The sequence below is a fragment of the Coregonus clupeaformis genome, chromosome 30 (genome assembly GCF_020615455.1).
Source record: "Coregonus clupeaformis isolate EN_2021a chromosome 30, ASM2061545v1, whole genome shotgun sequence".
NCBI lineage: Eukaryota > Metazoa > Chordata > Actinopteri > Salmoniformes > Salmonidae > Coregonus > Coregonus clupeaformis.
In genome coordinates, this window is record NC_059221.1 from 52,213,351 (window position 1) to 52,236,371 (window position 23,021).

Genomic DNA, 23,021 nt, shown 5'->3' on the forward strand with positions numbered 1-23,021 from the left:
TCAAAGGGCATTTTAAAGCAGCTTGGATGACCACTGATTCAACTTCTCTTTTCTCTCACTGCTGTGTAGAAGCTCCCTGGGGGGCGGGCAGGTAGCCTAGTGGTTAGAAAGGCGAGCCAGCAACCAAAGGGTTGCCAGTTCAATTCCTGGGTCCAATTAAAAAATTGGGCGGGAAGTAAGCTGGCAACCGGAGAGTTTCTGGTATCAAATCCTAGATGCCTTCTGTTGTGCCCTTGAGCAAGGCCCTTAAGCCCCCACAACAACAGATCCCAGTGTGGCAGCCCCCCGCACCTCCCCAACAAAGGTATGTATATGTGTCTTTCAGAGGGGTTAGGTTAGACCTTATGTGCATTTGACCAATAATGTAATCTTAATCTAGAAAAGTACCTTTTTTTGAGGGTTTGTCATGTGGCCAGCGGAGGTCTCCCTCCTGTCTGGTTGTGCTCAGAACACACTGATGTGTCTGGAATAAGGCCGTTTGTTCTTTAGTGGTGATTGCTTTGAGTACATCTGTACAAATCCATTATTAAGGTTTCATCTCTGCCTTTGATGGAAGATCCTCCAGAGCTCTTTATAGTCTGTATTTAACCTGACCTTGACAACAGTAGTGGTGTCTGATTCCTCTCCCCAGTAATGAATGGCATTGGTTCTGAGGAATACAGTAGGTTGCTGAAACATCTATTCTATGCTGTTGGAACTATACTATATTTCAGAAACAAAAAAAACATATTCTAAGTGGCCATTTTAGGTTGAAACAGTGTTATAGTAGGGTGATGAGAGTTCTGCCCTACATACACTGAGACAAGGTCAGACATGTTTATGTAGAGCAAATGAAGCTGCCAACAGTTCCACATGGACCAGCTGACTGGAAAGGTTAATGTAAGCTAATGAGAAAACCTCAAGTGGAACGTTTCTGAATTGATACTATACTCACCTTCAGAGCACAAGCAGAATGTTGTTTCTCATTTCAATCATGTTGTTTTTAATGACTAGAGCCAGTGTGCTGATAATGTTAAGACATTGTGCATTTATCGAGTCACGTATGGATCATTATAAACTAGCATAGCATTACAACCCACATTTGTCTTCTTACACAGTACATAAGGTGGCTTAGTGGTTAAGAGCGTTGTGCCAGTAACCGAAAGGTCGCTGGTTCTAATCCCCGAGCCGACTAGGTGAAAAATCTGTCTGTGCCCTTGAGCAAGGCACTTAACCCTAATTGCTCCTGTAAGTCGCTCTGGATAAGAGCGTCTGCTAAATGACTAAAATGTAAATAAGGTAAAATGACTTTAACCCAAAACAGCCTCAGGACATTTTAGTCATTTAGCAGACGCTCTTATCCAGTTAGTGAGTGCATACATTATTATCATACTGGCCCCCCCGTGGGAAACAAACCCAAAACCCTGGCGTTGCAAACGCCATGCTCTACCAACTGAGCTACATCCCTGCCGGCCATTCCCTCCCTTACCCTAGACGACGCTGGGCCAATTGTGCGCCGCCCCATGGGTCTCCCGGTCGCGGCCGGCTACGATAGAGCCTGGATTCGAACCAGGATCTCTAGTGGCACAGCTAGCACTGCGATGCAGTGCCTTATACCACTGCACCACTCGGGAGACTCCCTCTGGACCCTATATAACCCCCAATACTAGAGATCCTGGTTCGAATCCAGGCTCTATCGTAGCCGGCCGCGACCGGGAGACCCATGGGGCGGCGCACAATTGGCCCAGCGTCGTCTAGGGTAAGGGAGGGAATGGCCACTTATCTACGTTTAACAGAGGGCAGTGAACAATAAAACATCTCACTCTCTATATTGACCTCCTGTTAAAATGTGACATTTACCACACGGCTTGAAATACACACTGTGAATACTGCGGAGGGAGCGGTAGATTTGTGACTTGTCCCCGTTGTGATTTATGAACCCACCTCACCAACTAGACTACTGCCACAACAACAAATAGCCATTTCCCCAAGGATGACACTAAGAAAAAAAATACCAAAGCAATGTCATTTTATCTCTACTCCAATACTGGTTTACTGTCATAGCAAAAAACACCAGATCCCTCTTCAGTGTTGCAGCTGAGCATCTAGCTAGCCTCCCCCAGGGACATGCAGGACCAATGGGATTTGTCCCCCTTTCTTTTTACAATGGAGATTATTTATCTCAACCCTGGCAGTTGCTATAGTGACCTTCTAATCGCAGCATTTCCCTCCCAGCATTATGTCTTCAAGAGGTAGACTGTGATTTAAGGGTTTTGATAGAGGCCAGCACACATGCTGAACAATGGACTTGTGATTTGGTATGATTACGTGTCCCATGGAACCATTCTAACTGCTTGACCCCGGCCTCTGGACCAATACAACCCAGACACAAGGTCAGTATGTCAAAACAGGTTCCCTGTTTGAAGGCCAGATCTTTTTTATATGAAATCCCTCCAGAAAGCTACGGTTACCGTGGCCTGCTGCAAAGATAAAACTGTCACAGAAGAGATTATTTCTTCCTCTTTACAAGAGAGAGGTATGAGTTTATGGCCATGATTTGGTGGCAAGGGAAAGGTCAAATGTTTCTTATCAAATAATGATTTTGATGCTCTGTGACAGATCAACATTAACCGGGCCCCAAAGCAGTTGGTGCAGCTCATTCCACCTGAATACACGGAGGGCGAGTTTACATAATCTGCCATAGGACAATACCTAATGAATGTAAACACACAACAACATGTCATTTTGAATAATGTTTGAAATAGTATTTGATCATGCTGCAAAGCAATATGTGTGTGTGTGTGTTTGGAGAGGATCTAACACCTTTGACATTATGAATCGGGACATGATGACAAGTCATCTGGTTCCAGTCAATAGCCGGACACTTAAAGGCCAATAAAATACAAAGTGACGCTGAGGAATCGATTTATTTCACTATCCAACTTCTCCCTCTCTATTTCTCTCTCTCCCATTTATTTCTCTGTCATTCATATCCAACCTGGCATTATCTATACAGATGGAAAAAACAAACATTTAAAGCAAAGACTCAATAGTTTATCAAAATATCTTACTCTCTATTCCCCCTTACAATTCTTATTGTACATCATAAAGATCATTGTAATCAAATCAAAACATAGTAAGAAAGGCATTACAATAAATGCTGGCCATGTCCCCTCATAGAATATATTCTACATCATAGTACATGTTTTGTAATGTGCCATTGGCTTTAAATTGAACACAAGGGCTGCATTTACACAGGCAGCCCAATTCTGTTTTTATTTCTCCCACTAATTGGGCTTCTGGCCAATCACAGATCTTTTTACATCAGATCTTTTTCAGAGCTGATCTGATTGGTCAAAATAATCAGAATTGGGCTGCCTGTCTAAACGCAGCCAAGCAGTCACAGATATTGATATGTACTGTACAACTCGACATACACAATGAACTGACTCCATGTCCTTGTGGGGTTAATACAGAGAGGGAGGAACCAGGGACTGACCACCACAGCAACAGAAACAGGTGTCATTCAGGTAGAGATCAATATATCAGTGTCGTGGATATGTAGGGGTCTGGCAAGGTTCCAATGTTCTTCTGTCATCCCCGACACTGGCTTCAGACATGGGTATGGATCACTTGACCTTCCCTTGTTTTGTTAATGGGAGAGATGTGTTTGTGCTTACCTAACGTTTCCACACGAGGTGAGCTGGAATAAGGACCTACAGTGGTAGTGAGAACAACAATACTGTCCAACCACATTATATGTACGGGCTCCCCTTCAAATAAACAAGGACATGGATGGGAAGCCAACAAACGAAAAGCTGATTGAACAAAATACACATCATTATGGTATGCATGTTACAGTTCATTACAGTCCAGAAGAGTCTCCAGACAGATGCTCCGTTGATGATTGGCGTTATTATGGCTCTGGCTTCAGTTCAGACAACAAGAGCACATGAAACCAATGACACAGGACCCGCTCTGGACACGGAGGACAGAGAAAATCTGTGAAGAACAGCTGTAGTGGTGGTCCAGAATCCAGTATTGTTCCATGATATTGTTCAGGACCTAATCTCTCTCCAGTATCTGGAGCCGCTCCAGAATATGATGTTATGATGTTCTGCCCACTGAAAAGATCTGTGCGTGAATACTGTGCAGATAAACCAGATTATTATCCAGTCTGTTGTTCCTCAGCATGTCACTCCTTTCTGTGTCAATAGCTCTGTTTATACCTGCTGTTAGCATGCGGCCTTCGTCCTGATCGTGTCCTGATCTTGACCTGATCTTGTCTGTTTACACTTATAAGATCTGATCACAATCAGATAACAATGCGTCTTTTAATCGTCTACACTAAAAATGTGGGCACAATCAGAATATGGACAAGATCAGGACAAAGGCTGCAGGTTAGAACCAGGTATAAACAAGGCTAATGAGGCAGGACAGGGATTGGGGCAGACACCTTTCTCATTTCGCCTTCATGTGTTTATCTTCGCAGTGTTGCATGCTTGCTGTGAAGACTAACTTCTAAAATAGGGGGAAATGAGTGCTGTGTTTTGACATCAGTGATATGCAGATCCTATAACAAGAAACTCACTTCTGAGAAGAAAATAAAATCATTTTTTTCCCTTCAGTTTTGAGAAATGCCAGCTCCTCCCACCTCACAGGCAGCAGCCTCTGTCAAGATGGCTGCCTTGTAGTTTCGTAGCCTACCATTACATACAGCACACACTTTCTATTACTGAAAGAAATGGGTCACTGGTAGACTGATAGATAATTAACATTTCACCACACTGCAATTGAAGAGAATGTGAACATAGTGCTTTGTTTTATCCATGGTGTCTCTGTTTATAATAAGGGGACACATCCCTTATCGTACCCAGGACTGAGCTCTGTATTTGGGCTGGTCTACTATCCATGGTTCCCTTGGCTGTGCACAGGGATGGAGGAGTGAAAAAGAGAGACACGGACACACCACAATGTCCTCCTATATGATCCTCATCTTACATCCAATCTTCTCCAATCCTGTTCTGCATGGTTGTTATTTCACTTTATCCGTCTCTATGGTGATGGAGTTTGAGAGGCTCTGATTGGATGGATGATTGTATGGCATTAGTATGAAAATGTATGCACTCACTAACTGTAAGTCGCTCTGGATAAGAGTGTCTGCTAAATGACTAAAATGTAAATGTAAAATTAATGTAGCTGAAACTGTAAGCCCTGAGAAGACCAGAAACTGACCAGTGGTTGAAGCTCTTGGGATGCACTGGATAATTACGTCTGAAAGGCCTTTTTTGTCCCACATCTATTGTGTTGTGTCGTTAATAATTCAATTCCATAATTCAGTTCAACTTTGAACAAGAAGAAAAAATCACTCAACCATTTTTAGTTTCAACATTTGTCTCTTTTGTAGGTTAAAAAACAAGTACAGTAAAACCATGTAAATAAAACAAACTGAAAAAAACAAGCAAAGTATTTCTCCTTTCCATTTACAGCATGTGTCTGCTGTAGCCTACATCAATAGTCTACCCTCAGCTAACATAGCATTTCATCAAGATAAAGACAACAATAGCAACTTTGATAAAATTTCTATATTTACTCTATATTTTCTACATAGATAATTTGCCTTCTCTAGATTTATATATTTATTTAATAGAAATGTCTTTAAATGTCTGAATACCATATAGTTCCCATGTAATGATAGAGAGACAGACAGACAAACAAACACTGGAGATCAATAGGCTGGCTGGTTCACTGAGTAACTTACTGTGACTGGGGAGAATCACATTGGTATGGCAAAGAGACCTGATGGCTTGGTTTCATATTCCCAAAGACAAAGGCCTCAGAAACATGTACAGAATCAAAGAGATTTAGAAAGATGGAGGAGAGACAGTGCTGGGTTTGATCTAGAAGGACAATAACAGGGTCTTCACTGCAGGTGGCGCTGCTGCATCACACACATGGAAATACTATTGCACTGACTGAACTGAAGGGAACAACAAAACTGCATAGGATTTTCCCCATTTTGCTGTCGCTAAAGTAGACTGGTTGGGTGTAAGTGTTGGGTTTGGTAATAAACCAGCAAAGAGAGTTGGTATTGGATGTTGAGATAAGTCAGGAGCCCCAAGTATTGGGTCTGGTCTGGTGGGGGCTATTGAGTGTTTGTTTCAAGGTGGGTCTATGTGTTTAGGAGAGAGGGGTATGGGAATATGATTATGTGTTCTACTGCACTTGTGACACATCAATAACATTGGCTGTTCTGTGTAATCCATATAATAGCTGTGTCCTACTCCTCTGTAAGGTGAAATCCCAGCAATGTCAACACAGAGAGAGGGCTGAAGCATCCACCCCACAGTATGAGAGCTGCTATTTATAGCTTAGATCAACACACAGTCACAACATAAGAATGAGATTGACCATCAAGGAAAATAGCATCACAACAACCCATCAGTTCAAATTACTCTTAGCACTGGCCACTTGGAATTGGCCTTTCAAATACAGTATGGTAGGCTATAGAGCATCTCTGTAGGGGTACAGATACATTGTTCAGAATCGGATAAAGCCACCTCCCCACATCCTATTTTCTCCCACTGTATAACCGTACTAAACATAGACACATTGATTGAACGTATTGCTTTAAAAATGTAACTAGATCTGAGATTTTGATTCAGACCTGTCTCATGGATAATAACAACAATAAAATTGAATCATTATAACTTGATTCTTTGTGTGATTGAAAAATGCTAAATCGAACTGGCATGAGTTTATGAAAAATCACACAAAGAATAACAAAAAACATTAACATATTTTCATTGCTTTCATAAGTAAATCTGTTTAAGGTGCTTTTAATGTGGTTGCCATGGCACTGTGCTTTGTTTCTTTCCCTCCATTCCTGATGATCCAATCAGTGATCTGGGAAATGTGTTCCCACACCCCCCATCACCCACACATCTCTCTGCACAGTGGAAACCTTTAATTGAGGATTGTAAACCCATCAAGTCATTTCCACCCCTTAGTTTTTTTTTTTTTAGGCAAGGGGAAATTGTCATTCACTGCTACCCATCAGCTCCTGCTGAGATAGCTCAAGAGAAAATTAAGGACTATGGCTCAGGGAGTACAATTGGGGGATCAAACACTATAAAATCACTGGGATACAGAGAACCATGGCAGATTACAATATCAGACAGCTTTTAAAAAAAGGATTTTGTGCTGCCCGTTCCTCAACGGGAGAAATAGAGACAGTCAGAACCAATGCGCACCAGCGCCGCTACGGAGCAAATATCTTTTATGAGCAGATCTGCAACCTGAGACAAAATCAAGTTGACAAGCTGACCTTTTCAGGACCTTAATGAGTGCTTAATTCTGGGGATGCAGGGTAAAAAATGAATTATGAAAGGCCATGTTGGGCTGTGACTCAGAGAGAGAGAGAGAGAGAGAGAGAGAGAGAGAGAGAGAGAGAGAGAGAGAGAGAGAGAGAGAGAGAGAGAGAGAGAGAGAGAGAGAGAGAGAGAGAGAGAGAGAGAGAGAGAGAGAGGAGAAGAGAGAGAGAGAGAGAGAGAGAGAGAGAGAGAGAGAGAGAGAGAGAGAGAGAGAGAGAGAGAAAGGGCTTAATCATCTATTCTGCACATCAATTCAGGGCTCTGGGTTCCAATGACAAGAGCCCAGTAACAGGGTTTGGGAGAGAGGGGCTTGGTGGAAGGGTGTTGGTGGAAAAATAGGAGTTTGTATAGTTCTGACAGATCCCACTCATAGACTTGGGTCCGTAGGACTGCAGATCTGCAGGTCCACATATGGCTGAAGAAAGTCACAAGCTCAGAGAGCATTGGGCTCACCTGCTGGCATCCCCTATATCAACCCATAACAACAAAAAGCAAACCAATGAATAATAGAAACATTGTCTTGAGGAGTAGCATCACGTAAAGGGACCTTATTTGTGGCAACCACACTAAACAGAAACATCTATTTTTGTTCTCTAATAAATTACACAATAATATTAAGAATCCAAACCAAAACGACCCATGAAATGGCTATATAAGAGAGAGGCCTCCTGGCTGCACCAGTCTGTCCCTGGAGGTGTGTCCTGTTCCTCAGGCCACCAACCACAGGAGGAAGAGCAGACAGATGGGGCGTGGTGGAGAGGAGGTGGGGCCTTGGGGGTGTGTCCTCCATGACAGAGGCAGTTGTTAGCCTCTCTCCGTTATCTCCATCCTGGCTCCTGTGGTCTGCATAGTTTGTGCGTGGCGTGGCCCTCGTCATGTGGGTCACAGTAATGGAGGCAGGGCAAGGGGGTTGGCAGAGGGAGACAGGGGTGGAGCTCAGAGGGACGGGGGGCTGTACTGTGTCATTAATAAGGGGAGAAGATGATGGAGGGGTGCGTGGCCCTCAGGGGCCCTGGGGCGGGCCGGAACAGGGTGGGGCTCAGGAAGGGCGTCTGAAAGAAGGTGGTGCCCGCCGGGTGGCGCAGAGCCAGAGGATTGGTTGCCATGGTGCACAGAGTGGGCTGGGTGAGGGGGCTGGGCAGGAAGCCAGTGGTCAGGCTCTTGGTCAGCTGCTTCTGGAAGGCCAGTTTGGCCTGAAGGAGAGGAGGAGAGAGCAAGAGAGGGAAGGAAGAAAGGAGGGGAGGAAATGAGAGAGGAGAGCAGAGACCGAGAGAGCATGTCATTTCTTGAAGCGCTCACATTTACTTAAAGTAGCGCACACATTTGCTCAGCAAACACGTTTCCCAGGGAACATTGCTCTTTTGCACACATCGTTACCTTGGCTAAACATGCTTGTACATTTCTCCATACTAATATCCTTTCTCTCACCACAACTACCCGTCCCTCTAGGGATTTGCCTTATGAACACTCTCACACAGTCAAGACAAAAGAACAAAAGACTGAACCACAGACACACAGACATGCTTCAACTCCAAACCCTTTACAAAGGTGCTGTTCAATCCCCTGCACCTAGCCAGTTCCAGTGGTTAACCCTGACTTCTCTTGTCCCTGCCTGCCCTGGGCCCTGCCACTCACCTGAGTAGAGAGAGAGGTGAGGTTGTACTGGCTGAACATTTTCTTCATGGCAGACACGGCCCCGCCTGCATACCCAGCCCATCTCACATTCTGCAGGTGGGAGGGGGAGGATGGGAAGAGGGGGAGGTGGAGGTGCGGTGGAGCGGCGGATATGGGGAGAAGGAGAGGTGGAGGGGAGGTGTGCACATGACAGGAGCACAAAAGTGATTAATACAGAGTGCTGATTCAGGCTGCAGGCTTTGTCAGTAGGGGTAGTGCTGGGGGTTTTGCTGGGGGAAGTGCTGGGGGTATTTCAGCCTTGGATGTCTCAGGAGCAGGGGACCCATTCACTACCACACAGCAGTGTCCTTAACCTCTCTGACAGCACAGGCACACAGGCATGCTGCTTCACTGGAGAGACAACCCCCTAGGGAGGAGCAATGAGGTGTGTGACCGCTGCGCCACTCGGGAGCCCAATGAAGTGTGTGTGTGTGTGTGTGTGTGTGTGTGTGTGTCAGGGTTGGGGACAATTCCATTAAAGTTCAGTCAATTCAGGAGATAAAAATAAATGTAATTCAGAGATAGAACATTATTGGCCATTATTGTCTAAGAGGATTTTCCAAATTCATGGGTCTTAACCTTGAATTAACCTCAAACCAGGCGTGCGACTGCGTGTGTGTTTCTACATGAAAATTCATGCAATGGCGTGTGTGTGGATCAGTGTGTGTGCCGTGTCTCTGTCGTAGCTGGCCGCGACCGGGAGACCCATGGGGTGGCGCATAATTGGCCCTGCGTCGTCCAGGGTAGGAGAGGGAATGGCCGGCAGGGATGTAGCTCAGTTGGTAGAGCATGGCGTTTGCAACGCCAGGGTTGTGGGTTCAATTCTCACGGGGGGCCACTATGAAAAATAAAATAATGTATGCACTCACTAACTGTAAGTCGCTCTGGATAAGAGCGTCTGCTAAATGACTAAAATGTAAAATGTAAAAATGTGTCTCACCGATAAGCTGGAGGTGGGCTGGCTCTTGTTGTGGGGGCTGAACTTGGGTTTGGGGGGCTTTCCTGCCAGACGGTCCTTGTGCCTCCTGCTGTTCATGTGCTGAGGAGACCAGAGGAGAAACATTAGTCTGCTAATCTAGTTTTAATGTTGGATTTATCTAGTAGACCATGCCTGATCTACACTGAGTGTACAAAACATTAGGAACACCTTCCTAATATTGAGTTGCACCCCTTTTGCCCTCAGAACAGCCTCAATTTGTCGAGGCATGGACTCTACAAAGTGTCGAAAGATATATTGAGGACACAAAACCACAAAGAAAACCACTACTTCCCTCTATCTACAGTATGCACATGTCTATTTCTCTCTCCTCTGTTCTACTATTAACTGGTTAATCCTAGTTCATCAGAGGATTGGGTGAGGTTTTAACAGTGCCATTGGAATACACTACTAAGGCTTGTTGTAGGCAAGGTTGCTACACATTCCCATATATACTGTATCTTTTCCATGACCAGCTAGTCTGAGAGAGCTGCAAGACTTTCCAAAACCATCCCATCACACAATTAGATGTACAATTTAATGAACATCACCAGGGAAGCAATTACCCGAAACAGCATGGAAAAGAGGTTTAATAAAACCATACGCCTAGATTATCACACCATAAACACGTCAATATCCTGCATTAACATACTGCTAACAGCTCTTACAGGCTCAAATAGACAGTTCTGAGTGAATCACCATCCCATCTGATACACATCTGCTTAGTGTGGGAAAACAATCATAGTATAAACATATAAAATGTGCCAGGTGAATTCAAACACACATTTCCACTGCAATCATCACCACAGGAATAGTAAAATGTTGACCTTCTACTGTAACATGTGCAAAGAGAATTTAATAAATTCGTTATGCTACCATTAAAAGTGGGAGTGCTGAGGAAGTGACGTCATAGGTACAGTGCATTCGGAAAGTATTCAGACCCCTTCCCTTTTTGTTACGTTACAGCCTTATTCTAAAATGGATTAAATCATTTTTCCCCCCTCATCAATCTACACACAGTATCCCATAATGACAAAGCGAAAACAGGTTTTTAGAGATTTTTGCTAATAATTTTTTTAAAAATGGAAATACCTTATTTACATAAGTATTCAGACCCTTTGCTATGAGACTCGAAATTGAGCTCAGGTGCATCCTGTTTCCATTGATCATCCTTGAGATGTTTCTACAACTTGATTGGAGTCCACCTGTGATAAATTCAATTGATTGGACATTATTCGGAAAGGCACACACCTGTCTATATAAGGTCCCACAGTTGACAGTGCATGTCAGAGCAAAAATCAAGCGATGAGGTCGAAGGAATTGTCCGTAGAGCTCCAAGACAAGACTGTGTCGAGGCATAGATCTGGGGAAGGGTACCAAAAAATTACTGCAGCATTGAAGGTCCGCAAGAACACAGTGGCCTCCATCATTCTTAAATGGAAGAAGTTTGGAACCACCAAGACTCTTCCTAGAGCTGGCCGCCCGGCCAAACGGAGCAATCGGGGGAGAAGGGCCTTGTTCAGGGAGGTGATCAAGAACCCGATGGTCACTCTGACAGAGCTCCAGAGTTCCTCTGTGTAGATGGGAGAACCTTCCAGAAGGACAACCATCTCTGCAGCACGCCACCAATCAGACCTTTATGGTAGAGTGGCCAGACAGAAGCCACTCCTCAGTAAAAGGCACATGACAGCCCGCTTAGAGTTTGCCAAAAGGCACCTAAAGGACTCTCAGACCATGAGAAACAAGATTCTCTGGTCTGATGAAATGTAGGAGTGGCTTCGGGACAAGTCTCTGAATGTCCTTGAGGGGCCCAGCCAGACCCCGAACATCTCTGGAGAGACCTGAAAATAGCTGTGCAGCGACGCTCCCCATCCAACGTGACAGAGCTTGGGAGGATCTGCAGAGAAGAATGGGATAAACTCCCCAAATACAGGTGTGCCAGCTTGTAGTGTCATAAGAAGACTCAAGGGTGCTTCAACAAAGTACTAAGTAAAGGGTTCGTTTTTTTATTTTAAATAAATTTGCAAACATTTCTAAAAACCAGTTCTTCCTTTGTCATTATGGGGTATTGATGAGGGATTTAAAAAATATATCAATTTTAGAATAAGGCTGTAATGCAACAAAATGTGGAAAAAGTCCAGGGGTCTGAATGCACTGTAAGAACCTGAAAAGAATTAGTCCAGTGCTAAGTGTGTTTGAAGAGGTAGTTCCATAATCTGTCCCTTCAACATCTCTTGTAGTGTGACATCATCTGTCTGTCTGTGTGTGTCAAATCAAAATGGATGTATCATATGCACAGGATACACTTGAAAAATAGATTTAAATCTCAATGTGACCTTCTCTGTTAAATAAAGGATAAATAAAAATAACAAATAACCCCACACAGAGCCAAAAACACTGTAGGACCAAAGGCATTTGAATGGAGTCTTATTAGGTTAGCACTCTCTATCAAGCACCTCTCAGAGTGTGCAATATTACCCACAACCTCTCTTTCCTCTTCTCACCTTTCATGTCACGCAAACAGCGCTAGGAGTACTGAGTAGCCCAGAGGGTCATATCTCTCCCTGTCTATCTCCCATACCCCATGGCTACATTCACAATCTTTTCCACTCTTTCCAGCTTATTTCGGGTCATTTTGAGCTCCTTCAATTCAGAACACTGTCAGGACACATTTAGTGGAGGTGGAAAGAGACCCAGTGTGTCAGACCTCCACGTAGTAGACTAGTGGCACAATGGCCTCACTGTGAGTGAACATGAAACCAGATCTTGTCCAGTCCAATGACCTCAGATCCACTCAGGAAGTCAACATACAAAATTAAACTCCAGCTGTTTCACTTCTCTCCCCACCGCTAAACCCTCCTCACCCTGTGCAACCCCCAGCCCTCCCCTGCCACCCTCCCCTCGACCCCCAGCCTCCTCACCTGGCTGAGCTGGGTCTCCGAGTTGACATAGATCTCACACACCTCACAGTGGAAGTTCTTGCTGGGCACCCCCACGCTGCCCTTGGTGCCCAGGCGCTTGCTCTTGCAGGCCGAGCGTCCCCCAGCCCCCACCACCTTCCCCCGGCGCCGCGGCTGGACGCTCTGACCCTCCAGCATCTGCTTGTGCTTCGTACCTGGAGGAGTGAATTGGGAGGAAGAGAATGTCAGATACACATCACTCTGGAGCAGGTACAGTATATATACAGTACCAGTCAAAAGTTTGGACACACCTACTCATTCAAGGGTTTTTCTTTCTTTTTACTATTTTTTTACATCGTAGAATAATAGTGAAGACATCCAAATGATGAAATAACACATATGGAATCATGTAGTAACCAAAAAAGTGTTTAAAAAAATAATATATATTTTATATTTGAGATTCTTCAAATAGCCACCCTTTGCCTTGATGACAGCTTTGCACACGCTTGGCATTCTCTCAACCAGCTTCATGAGGTATTCACCTGGAATGAATTTCAATTAACAGGTGTGCCTTCTCAAAAGTTAATTTGGGGAATTTATTTACTTCTTAATGTGTTTGAGCCAATCAGTTGTGTTGTGACAAGGTAGGGGGGTATACATTAGATAGCCCTATTTGGTAAAAGACCAAGTCCATATTATGGCAAGAACAGCTCAAATAAGCAAAACAGATAAAACATTCCTTTAAGACATGAAGGTCAGTCAATATGGAACATTTCAAGAACTTTGAAAGTTTCTTCAAGTGAAGTCGCAAAAACCATCAAGCACTATGATGAAACTGACTCTCATGAGGACCGCCACAGGAATGGAAGACCCAGAGTTACCTCTGCTGCAGAGGATAAGTTCATTAGAGTTACCAGCCTCAGAAATTGCAGCCAAAATAAATGCTTCACAGAGTTCAAGTCACAGACACATCTCAACATCAACTGTTCAGAGGGGACTGTGTGAATCAGGCCTTCATGGTCGAATTGCTGCAAAGAAACCACTCCTAAAGGACACCAGTAAGAAGAGGAGACCTGCTTGGGCCAAGAAACACGAGCAATGGACCTTAGATCGGTGGAAATTTGTCCTTTGGTCTGGAGTTCAAATTGGAGATTTTTGGTTCAAACCGCTGTGTCTTTGTGAGACGCGGTGTGGATGAACGGATTATCTCTGCATGTGTATTTCCCACAGTAAAGCATGGAGGAGGAGGTGGTATGGTGTGGGGGTGCTTTGCTGGTGACACTGTCTGTGATTTATTTAGAATTCAAGGCACACTTAACCAGCATGGCTACCACAGCATTCTGCAGCGATACGCCATCCCATCTGATTTGGGCTTAGTGGGACTATCATTTGTTTTTCAACAGGACAATGACCCAACACACCTCCATGCTGTGTAAGGGCTATTTTACCAAGAAGGAGAGTGATGGAGTGCTGCATCAGATGACCTGGCCTCCACAATCCCCCGACCTCAACCCAATTGAGATGGTTTGGGATGAGTCGGACGGCAGAGTGAAGGAAAAGCAGCCAACAAGTGCTCAGCATATGTGGGAACTCCTTCAAGACTGTTGGAAAAGCATTCCAGGTGACAACCTCATGAAGCTGGTTGAGAGAATGCCAAGAGTGTGCAAAGCTGTCATCATGGCAAAGGGTGGCTATTTGAAGAATCTCAAATATAAAATATATTTTGATTTGTTTAACACTTTTTTGGTTACTACATGATTCAATATGTGTTATTTCATAGTTTTGATGTCTTCACTATTAATCTACAATGTAAAAAATTGTAAAAATAAAGAAAAACCCTTGAATGAGTAGGTGTGTCCAAACTTTTGACTGGTAGTGTATATTTTTGCCATTGGGGCAGAAAGAGAATATTGCTGTTTTATAGCTAATCTAATGCTATTTTACACATTCGTCCATGAGGCTGAGAGAAAATGTTGCTGTTTTAGAGCTAATTTGCTGCTATTCTACACATTTTGTCATGAGGCTGAGTTTTGATGTTGTTGCAGTTTAAAGCTAATAGCCTGTAATAAATATAAATAAATCATGGCTTATGACGTGTTCATATGCTATCTGAGGGGGCTGCGGGGTGTGCTACGCCAGTGACTGTCGTGTTCGTACCACTGTTGTGTGCCTCCAGCTGGGATGTAGAGTTGACCGTGACCTTGCATACGGGACAGTGAAGGTGTGGCTTGATCCTCTTGGGGTCCTTGTCGTCCTCACCCCCCTCTGTGCTGGAGGTGTCCGGCTGGCTGCCTGACTCCAGGGCTGTTCCAGGGGCCTCTGGGCCCTGCTCGGGGCCACTGGTGTCTGAGGCACCGCTCTCTGAGGCCTGGGAGGAGGGGGACACCTCTCCCTGGGGCCCGGGGGACAGGGTGGCCAGCTCCATGGAGGACACCTCAGATACAGGGGTCAGCATCACAGAGCTGCTGCAGCCGGGGCTCTCGCCCAGCTTCACAGCCTCACAATTCACCACTGGCTCCAGGTCAGCAGGCAGCAGATCTGGGGAGGAGAAGGAGAGGAGGCAGTGGTCAGTCACTGAACATTACACTGGGTGGTAAGGGAAGAGTGAAGAGCTTAGTGCCTGAACAATGCCACCGAGGACTACAGTTGATCACTGCAGTATGACGTTCAGTGACTGACCACAGGGATCACTCATAGGAAACATTATGTTCAGAGACAGAGCTGTGTTAATCTAGTTTATCCCTCAGGGTTAAAAACAAAGGCTGATAGTATAGCTGAAATGCCACAAAGATAACACATGAAATGCATTGGAAAATGCTCATTCCAATGTACTGCCTTCAAACGCTTCATATTGCAGAACATGTTTATAGATTATGGAAACAGATTGTAAAAGCAGCATTGCAAGTAATACATGTGTGAGTGAAAAGTGACAACAAATAATGCTTGTTCTCATTTGAGGCTAACTTGGAGAATTAGCTGTTTAGTCATTTATCTATAAACGGCCATGAAGCGTTTGAAGGCAGTACATTGGAATGAGCATTTACCAATGCATTTCATGTGTTAGCTTTGTGGCATTTCAGCTATACTATCAGCCTTTGTTTTTTAACCCAGAGGGACAGACTATATTAACACAGGGTATATTCAATCTCTCTCTCTCTCTCTCTCTCTCTCTCTCTCTCTCTCTCTCTCTCTCTCTCTCTCTCTCTCTCTCTCTCTCTCTCTCTCTCTCTCTCTCTCTCTCTCTCTCTCTCTCTCTCTTCAAATATCAACTGAAGGGCCTAAGGCTCAGTCAATATAAACAAATGCATCGACCCCATAAGTCACTGGAGATCCATTACACACACCTCCCCTCTCTCCTCACTCCCCGAAGGAATCACACACTTTCAGCTTTACCCAAGGACTACACTCCCTGAATATCTCCATTTCATTAAAGACGTCTGCATGCTTCCCAGCCGAAAAACAGTTCGGTAGAGTTCATGCATATATTATGCCGACATTTTGTGACGTTTTGTTCGTTTTGGACTTCGGTGAGGGCTGTTCGGGCACACAAAACATTTTCTGGAGGCAAGCCGAAGTTCAGAGCCAGAATCTATGCCCCTTCGTCTGTGATTGGTCAACAGTAGGGATTCTTCAATAAAGTCCTTGTTGTCATTCAATGAGAGACGACACGTTTTCATGCAAATTTCTTCAATAAAAAATAATGCACCAAACATCTTAGTTAGATGTAAAATTGCGCGACTAAGATCTCTTTGGCATAAACGTCAAAATTAATGACAGATTTCTTGAGTTAATTCGGACTATTTTGAGGACGTGTATACTGGCTACGGTGTCTCAAAATGGAAAAACAGTACTATTGCCACTTTTTTCTCATTTTTCAAGCGAAGGTCTTTTAAGGGAGTATGCGAGCAGAACCGAGATCGGATAGGCGCCAACCGAACTGAAGCATGCTGATGCCTTTAGTCTGTCACGACGCTCCACGCCACCCTCTCAAACACCCTCCACAATCCTACTGGCCCCATTGATAAATTGATTAATAAAAGTCCCAGAGTAAATTGGAGAAAAAAAATGGAGATAAGGGCTCTTCTAAGGGCTCTTCCTTTCTCATTCCGGAGGAGAAGGAACCCTATAAGGCTGAGATTAGACAGTCCTTCCTCTCTGTAATGTAATGCGAGACTGACCCCTGGGCGATTCAGGTCCCCCCTCCAGCAGGGGATTGGTATGATCCTGGGCTTATGTGAAAGACAAAGTTTGCGCTGGCTGAGAAGACTCTGGAGGGGAGTGATAGTGATCAATGGATTTAGCAGGAGGCCCAGAGAGGAGGACAGAGGCTTGTGGGAATTAGTACCTCCTCAGATGCCAGACGCCTTAAACTCATGAAGGGTTTTATTCTGAGCATGAATATTTAAGGTATCGTATCGCTGTTCACTTACAGTGCCTTCAGAAAGTATTCACACCCCTTGACTTTTTCCACATTTTGTTGTGTTACAGCCTTAATTTAAAATGGATTAAATTGAGATGTTGTATCACTGGCCTACACACAATACCCTATACTTTCTAAGTTGAATTATGTTTTTCAAAATGTTTACAAATTCATGAAAAATGAAAAGATGAAATGTGTTGAGTCAATTAAACATTCAACCCCTTTGTTATGGCAAGCCCAAATACGTTCAGGAGTAAAAATGTGCTTAACAAGTCAAATAATAAGTTGCATGGACTCACTCTGTGTGCAATAATAGTGTTTAACATGATTTTTGAATAACTACCTCATCTCTGTACCCATTCATGACATTACCCTTGTCACGCCCTGACTCAGGGGACTCTTGTATGTTGAGTCAGGGTGTGGATATTCTATGTTGTATTTTCTATGTTTGTGATCTATGTTTTGTAGTTCTATGTTTGGCCGGGTGTGTTTCCCAATCAGAGGCAGCTGTCGCTTGTTGTCTCTGATTGGGGAGCATACTTAGGCAGCCTATTGGCAATTATGGGTTGTGGGATCTTGTTCCGTGTATAGGTTTGTTGTGTGTTCAACCTTAGGACTTCACGTTTCGTTTGTTTGTTGTTTTGTCGTGTGTTTATCATTTAATAAACATGTACGCATTTCACGCTGCGCCTTGGTCTGACCCGTCCTTGAACGAACGTGACAAAATATCCCACCAAACACGGACCAAGCAGCGTGCCCAGGAGCAGACAGCCTGGACATGGGAGGAGATCCTGGACGGAAAGGGATCCTGGACATGGGAGGAGATTCAGGCTGGGATGGATCGCCGTCCTTGGGAGGAGACAGTGGAGGCCCGGTATAGAGAGGAGCAACGGCAACGCAGAAGGCGCCGGCCGAGGAAGAAGCCCGAGAGACAGCCCTAGGAAAAAATTTGGGAAGGGCTAAAGGGGTGGTCGGGGAGCGATGGAGAAGAGCGCCGACCACTGCACTCGTGGGGGCTCAGGGTGGAGTCCTCACGGGAGGAGGACTGGGCGCAGAGAGTGAAAGACTGTAAAGTCGGAGATCTCTGACGTCAATTCCCAGTCCGGTACACCTCGTGCCTGGGTCTCGCACCAAGCCAGTGGTGCGTGTTCCCAGTCCGGCCCGGCCTGTTCCTGCTCCTCGCACCAGGACCAGTGGTGCATGTTCCCGGTCCGGCCCGGCCCGTTCCTGTTCCTCGCACCATGCCAGTGGTGCGTGTCGCCAGTCCGGCCCGGCCTGTTCCTGTTCCTCGCACCATGCCAGTGGTGCGCGTCGCCAGTCCGGCCCGGCCCGTTCCTGCTCCTCGCACCAGGCCAGTGGTGCGTGTTCCCAGTCCGGCCCGGCCTGTTCCTGCTCCTCGCACCAAGCCAGTGGTGCGCGTCGCCAGTCCAGCCCTGCCTGTTCCTGCTCCTCGCACCAAGCCAGTGGTGCGTGTCGCCAGTCCGGCCCGGCCCGTTCCTGCTCCTCGCACCAAGCCAGTGGTGCGTGTTCCCAGTCCGGCCCGGCCTGTTCCTGCTCCTCGCACCAAGCCAGTGGTGCGCGTCGCCAGTCAGGCCCGGCCCGTTCCTGCTCCTCGCACCAAGCCAGTGGTGCGTGTTCCTAGTCCAGTCCGGCCCGTGCCTGCTCCTCGGGGATCTAGTCCAGCTCCGGTCAGCGGCTCCACTCCGGAGCCAGAGTAGTCCGCTCCACCGGTGCCCAGTCCAGCTACGGTCAGCAGCTCTACTCCGGAGCCAGAGCAGTCCGCTCCACCGGTGCCCAGTCCAGCTCCGGTCAGCGGCTCCAGTCCAGAGCCAGAGTAGTCCGCTCCACCGGTGCCCAGTCCAGCTCCGGTCAGCGGCTCCAGTCCAGACCCAGACATCAGCCCCTCTCCAGGTTTGGGGTCTCCCACACCAGGGTCCAGACAGGGCTTGGTACATCGTGGGAGGAAGGAGAGGGGAAGCAGCGCGCCGAGGTCCAGACCAGACCAGGGGCGTAATGGGGAGGCGGAGAGAATGTGGTCGTCACGCCCGGAGCCGGATCTGCTTCCAGACTCTTGTATGTTGAGTCAGGGTGTGGATATTCTATGTTGTATTTTCTATGTTTGTGATCTATGTTTTGTAGTTCTATGTTTGGCCGGGTGTGTTTCCCAATCAGAGGCAGCTGTCGCTTGTTGTCTCTGATTGGGGAGCATACTTAGGCAGCCTATTGGCAATTATGGGTTGTGGGATCTTGTTCCGTGTATAGGTTTGTTGTGTGTTCAACCTTAGGACTTCACGTTTCGTTTGTTTGTTGTTTTGTCGTGTGTTTATCATTTAATAAACATGTACGCATTTCACGCTGCGCCTTGGTCTGACCCGTCCTTGAACGAACGTGACAGAATATCCCACCAAACACGGACCAAGCAGCGTGCCCAGGAGCAGACAGCCTGGACATGGGAGGAGATCCTGGACGGAAAGGGATCCTGGACATGGGAGGAGATTCAGGCTGGGATGGATCGCCGTCCTTGGGAGGAGACAGTGGAGGCCCGGTATAGAGAGGAGCAACGGCAACGCAGAAGGCGCCGGCCAAGGAAGAAGCCCGAGAGACAGCCCCAGGAAACATTTTGGGAAGGGCTAAAGGGGTGGTCGGGGAGCGATGGAGAAGAGCGCCGACCACTGCACTCGTGGGGGCTCAGGGTGGAGTCCTAACGGGAGGAGGACTGGGCGCAGAGAGTGAAAGACTGTAAAGTCGGAGATCTCTGACGTCAATTCCCAGTCCGGTACACCTCGTGCCTGGGTCTCGCACCAAGCCAGTGGTGCATGTTCCCAGTCCGGCCCGGCCTGTTCCTGCTCCTCGCACCAGGACCAGTGGTGCATGTTCCCAGTCCGGACCGGCCCATTCCTGTTCCTCGCACCATGCCAGTGGTGCGCGTCGCCAGTCCGGCCCGGCCTGTTCCTGCTCCTCGCACCAAGACAGTGGTGCGTGTCGCCAGTCCGGCCCGGCCCGTTCCTGCTCCTCGCACCAAGCCAGTGGTGCGTGTTCCCAGTCCGGCCCGGCCTGTTCCTGCTCCTCGCACCAAGCCAGTGGTGCGCGTCGCCAGTCCAGCCCTGCCTGTTCCTGCTCCTCGCACCAAGCCAGTGGTGCGTGTTGCCAGTCCGGCCCGGCCCGTTCCTGCTCCTCGCACCAAGCCAGTGGTGCGTGTTCCCAGTCCGGCCCGGCCTGTTCCTGCTCCTCGCACCAAGCCAGTGGTGCGCGTCGCCAGTCCGGCCCGGCCCGTTCCTGCTCCTCGCACCAAGCCAGTGGTGCGTGTTCCTAGTCCAGTCCGACCCGTGCCTGCTCCTCGGGGATCTAGTCCAGCTCCGGTCAGCTGCTCCACTCCGGAGCTAGAGCAGTCCGTTCCACCGGTGCCAAGTCCAGCTCCGGTCAGCGGCTCCACTACGGAGCCAGAGTAGTCCGCTCCACCGGTGCCCAGTCCAGCTACGGTCAGCAGCTCTACTCCGGAGCCAGAGCAGTCCGCTCCACCGGTGCCCAGTCCAGCTCCGGTCAGCGGCTCCAGTCCAGAGCCAGAGTAGTCCGCTCCACCGGTGCCCAGTCCAGCTCCGGTCAGCGGCTCCAGTCCAGACCCAGACGTCAGCCCCTCTCCAGGTTTGGGGTCTCCCACACCAGGGTCCAGACAGGGCTTGGTACATCGTGGGAGGAAGGAGAGGGGAAGCAGCGCGCCGAGGTCCAGACCATACCAGGGGCGTAATGGGGAGGCGGAGAGAATGTTGTCGTCACGCCCGGAGCCGGATCTGCCTCCAGACTCTTGTATGTTGAGTCAGGGTGTGGATATTCTATGTTGTATTTTCTATGTTTGTGATCTAGGTTTTGTAGTTCTATGTTTCCCAATCAGAGGCAGCTGTCGCTCGTTGTCTCTGATTGGGGAGCATACTTAGGCAGCCTATTGGCAATTATGGGTTGTGGGATCTTGTTCCGTGTATAGGTTTGTTGTGTGTTCAACCTTAGGACTTCACGTTCCGTTTGTTTGTTGTTTTGTCGTGTGTTTATCATTTAATAAACATGTACGCATTTCACGCTGCGCCTTGGTCTGACCCGTCCTTGAACGAATGTGACAACCCTGAAGAAGGCACAGTGATGCCGAAACGTTGGTGGTTTACCCAATAAAGTACTGGGACTTTATATATAGTGTGCGACTCTCATAAATTTTTATATCTTACAGTTTATTCACCGTTTGTCAGCACCTCCACACAAAATAATTTTATCTGGGTGTGTGCCAGCTCATGCTTTTTATTAGACAATAATAGTGTTTAACATGATTTTTGAATGACTACCTCATCTCTGTACCCCACACATACAATTATCTATAAGGTCCCTCAGTTGAGCAGTGAATTTCAAATACAGATTCAACCACAAAGACCATGGAGGTTTTCCAATGCCTCGCAAAGAAGGGCACCTATTGGTAAATGGGTAAAAAAAAAAAGCAGACATTGAATATCCCTTTGAATATCCCTTTGAGCATGGTGACATTATTAATTACACCCAGTCACTACAAAGATACAGGCGTCCTTTCTAACGCAGTTGCCGGAGAGGAAGGAAACCGCTCAGAGATTTCACCATGAATCCAATGGTGACATTAAAACAGTTACAGACTTTAATGGCTGTGATAGGAGAAAACTGAGGATGGATCAAGAACATTGTAGTGACTCCACAATACTAACCTAAATGACAAAGTGAAAAGAAGGAAGCCTGTACAGAATAAAAATATTCCAAAACATGCATCCTGTTTTGTCACTAAAGTAAAACTAAAGTAAAACTGCAAAACATGTGGCAAAGAAATTCACTTTATGTCTGGAATACAAAGCGTTATGTCACCTTGTCCGAGAGAGATTTACATGCTTATCAAAACGTCATGCCAGGGTAAGCCTACACAAAACACAGCCCTTATTTTAAGTGTTTCTAAAATTCCCTATGAGAAAAATGAATGGTGGAAAAACGATTGGAACCATTTCCCTGTTTGACCACTAGGTTTTATGGGTATTATGACACCTCCACCGTGGGGCTCTATAAATACTTTCTGAAGGCACTGTATAAGGACTTACTCTGTAGGAACTTCTGGTAAGTTCTTCCCACATTGGTGCACATTATACAGATGCAAAACATGATACAGCTTGACTTTGAAACGTCCAACAACTCAAAATGAAATAGTACCCTTACCTCCTAGACCTCAAGTGTCTTAAAAAGAAAAACGACCATGGCAGTGATGTTACAGAGTAGCACGACACAGATACATCTTTGGGTAAGCAACACCTATTGTCAGTCAGTGTCCTCCTCACTCATTCCAAACGTTCCCTGACTGACCGACCGAAGTGACTGTCACCCCAACGTTGGCTGTCAGCTCTAAGGCCAGTGTATTGGCAGTGAAGAGCCCCACACTGTCTGAGGAGTGGAGGGCTACAAATCCCTCTCCTGCAAAGAATCGATGTTCAGATCGATGTCTTTTTTGCGAGTCATTCGCTTATTTTACCATGGAAAGGCAGAACAGTCCAATTAAATCAGCGTGTATGGCTCAGACTGTAAAACGTGTAGTATCTGTAAACTGTAGAGTCAGAGAGTATTGACTACATGACAGAGCTGACTGTTGTCATAGAGCTAGTAGCTATATTAATATTCTGATTAGAAGATTGTTAAACAAGCTCACAGAC

General features: G+C 46.4%; 1 protein-coding gene and 1 long non-coding RNA gene across 4 annotated transcripts in view; one reads left to right on the top strand and one right to left on the bottom strand.

The window, feature by feature from the left end:
- Nucleotides 1-2,339: 2,339 nt before the first annotated feature.
- Nucleotides 2,340-2,466, top strand: LOC123482275. The gene is made up of 2 exons (XR_006657647.1): nt 2,340-2,372; nt 2,406-2,466. It is a non-coding gene; the product is annotated as an uncharacterized LOC123482275 (long non-coding RNA).
- Nucleotides 2,467-7,520: 5,054 nt separating this feature from the next.
- Nucleotides 7,521-23,021, bottom strand: part of LOC121570220 (zinc finger protein 385C) — a 182,347-nt gene continuing 166,846 nt past the window's right edge. For 2 of the 3 annotated variants that reach the window (XM_045209668.1, XM_045209670.1), the window contains 5 exons: nt 15,060-15,440; nt 12,924-13,117; nt 9,967-10,065; nt 8,988-9,077; nt 7,521-8,545 (listed from right to left, as the gene is read on the bottom strand). In XM_045209668.1, coding sequence (XP_045065603.1) covers nt 8,318-8,545; nt 8,988-9,077; nt 9,967-10,065; nt 12,924-13,117; nt 15,060-15,440 — 992 coding nt within the window. In that variant the 3' untranslated portion in view covers nt 7,521-8,317. The remainder of the gene's footprint in view (nt 8,546-8,987; nt 9,078-9,966; nt 10,066-12,923; nt 13,118-15,059; nt 15,441-23,021) is intronic. The other variant, XM_045209669.1, reaches the window with a different exon arrangement.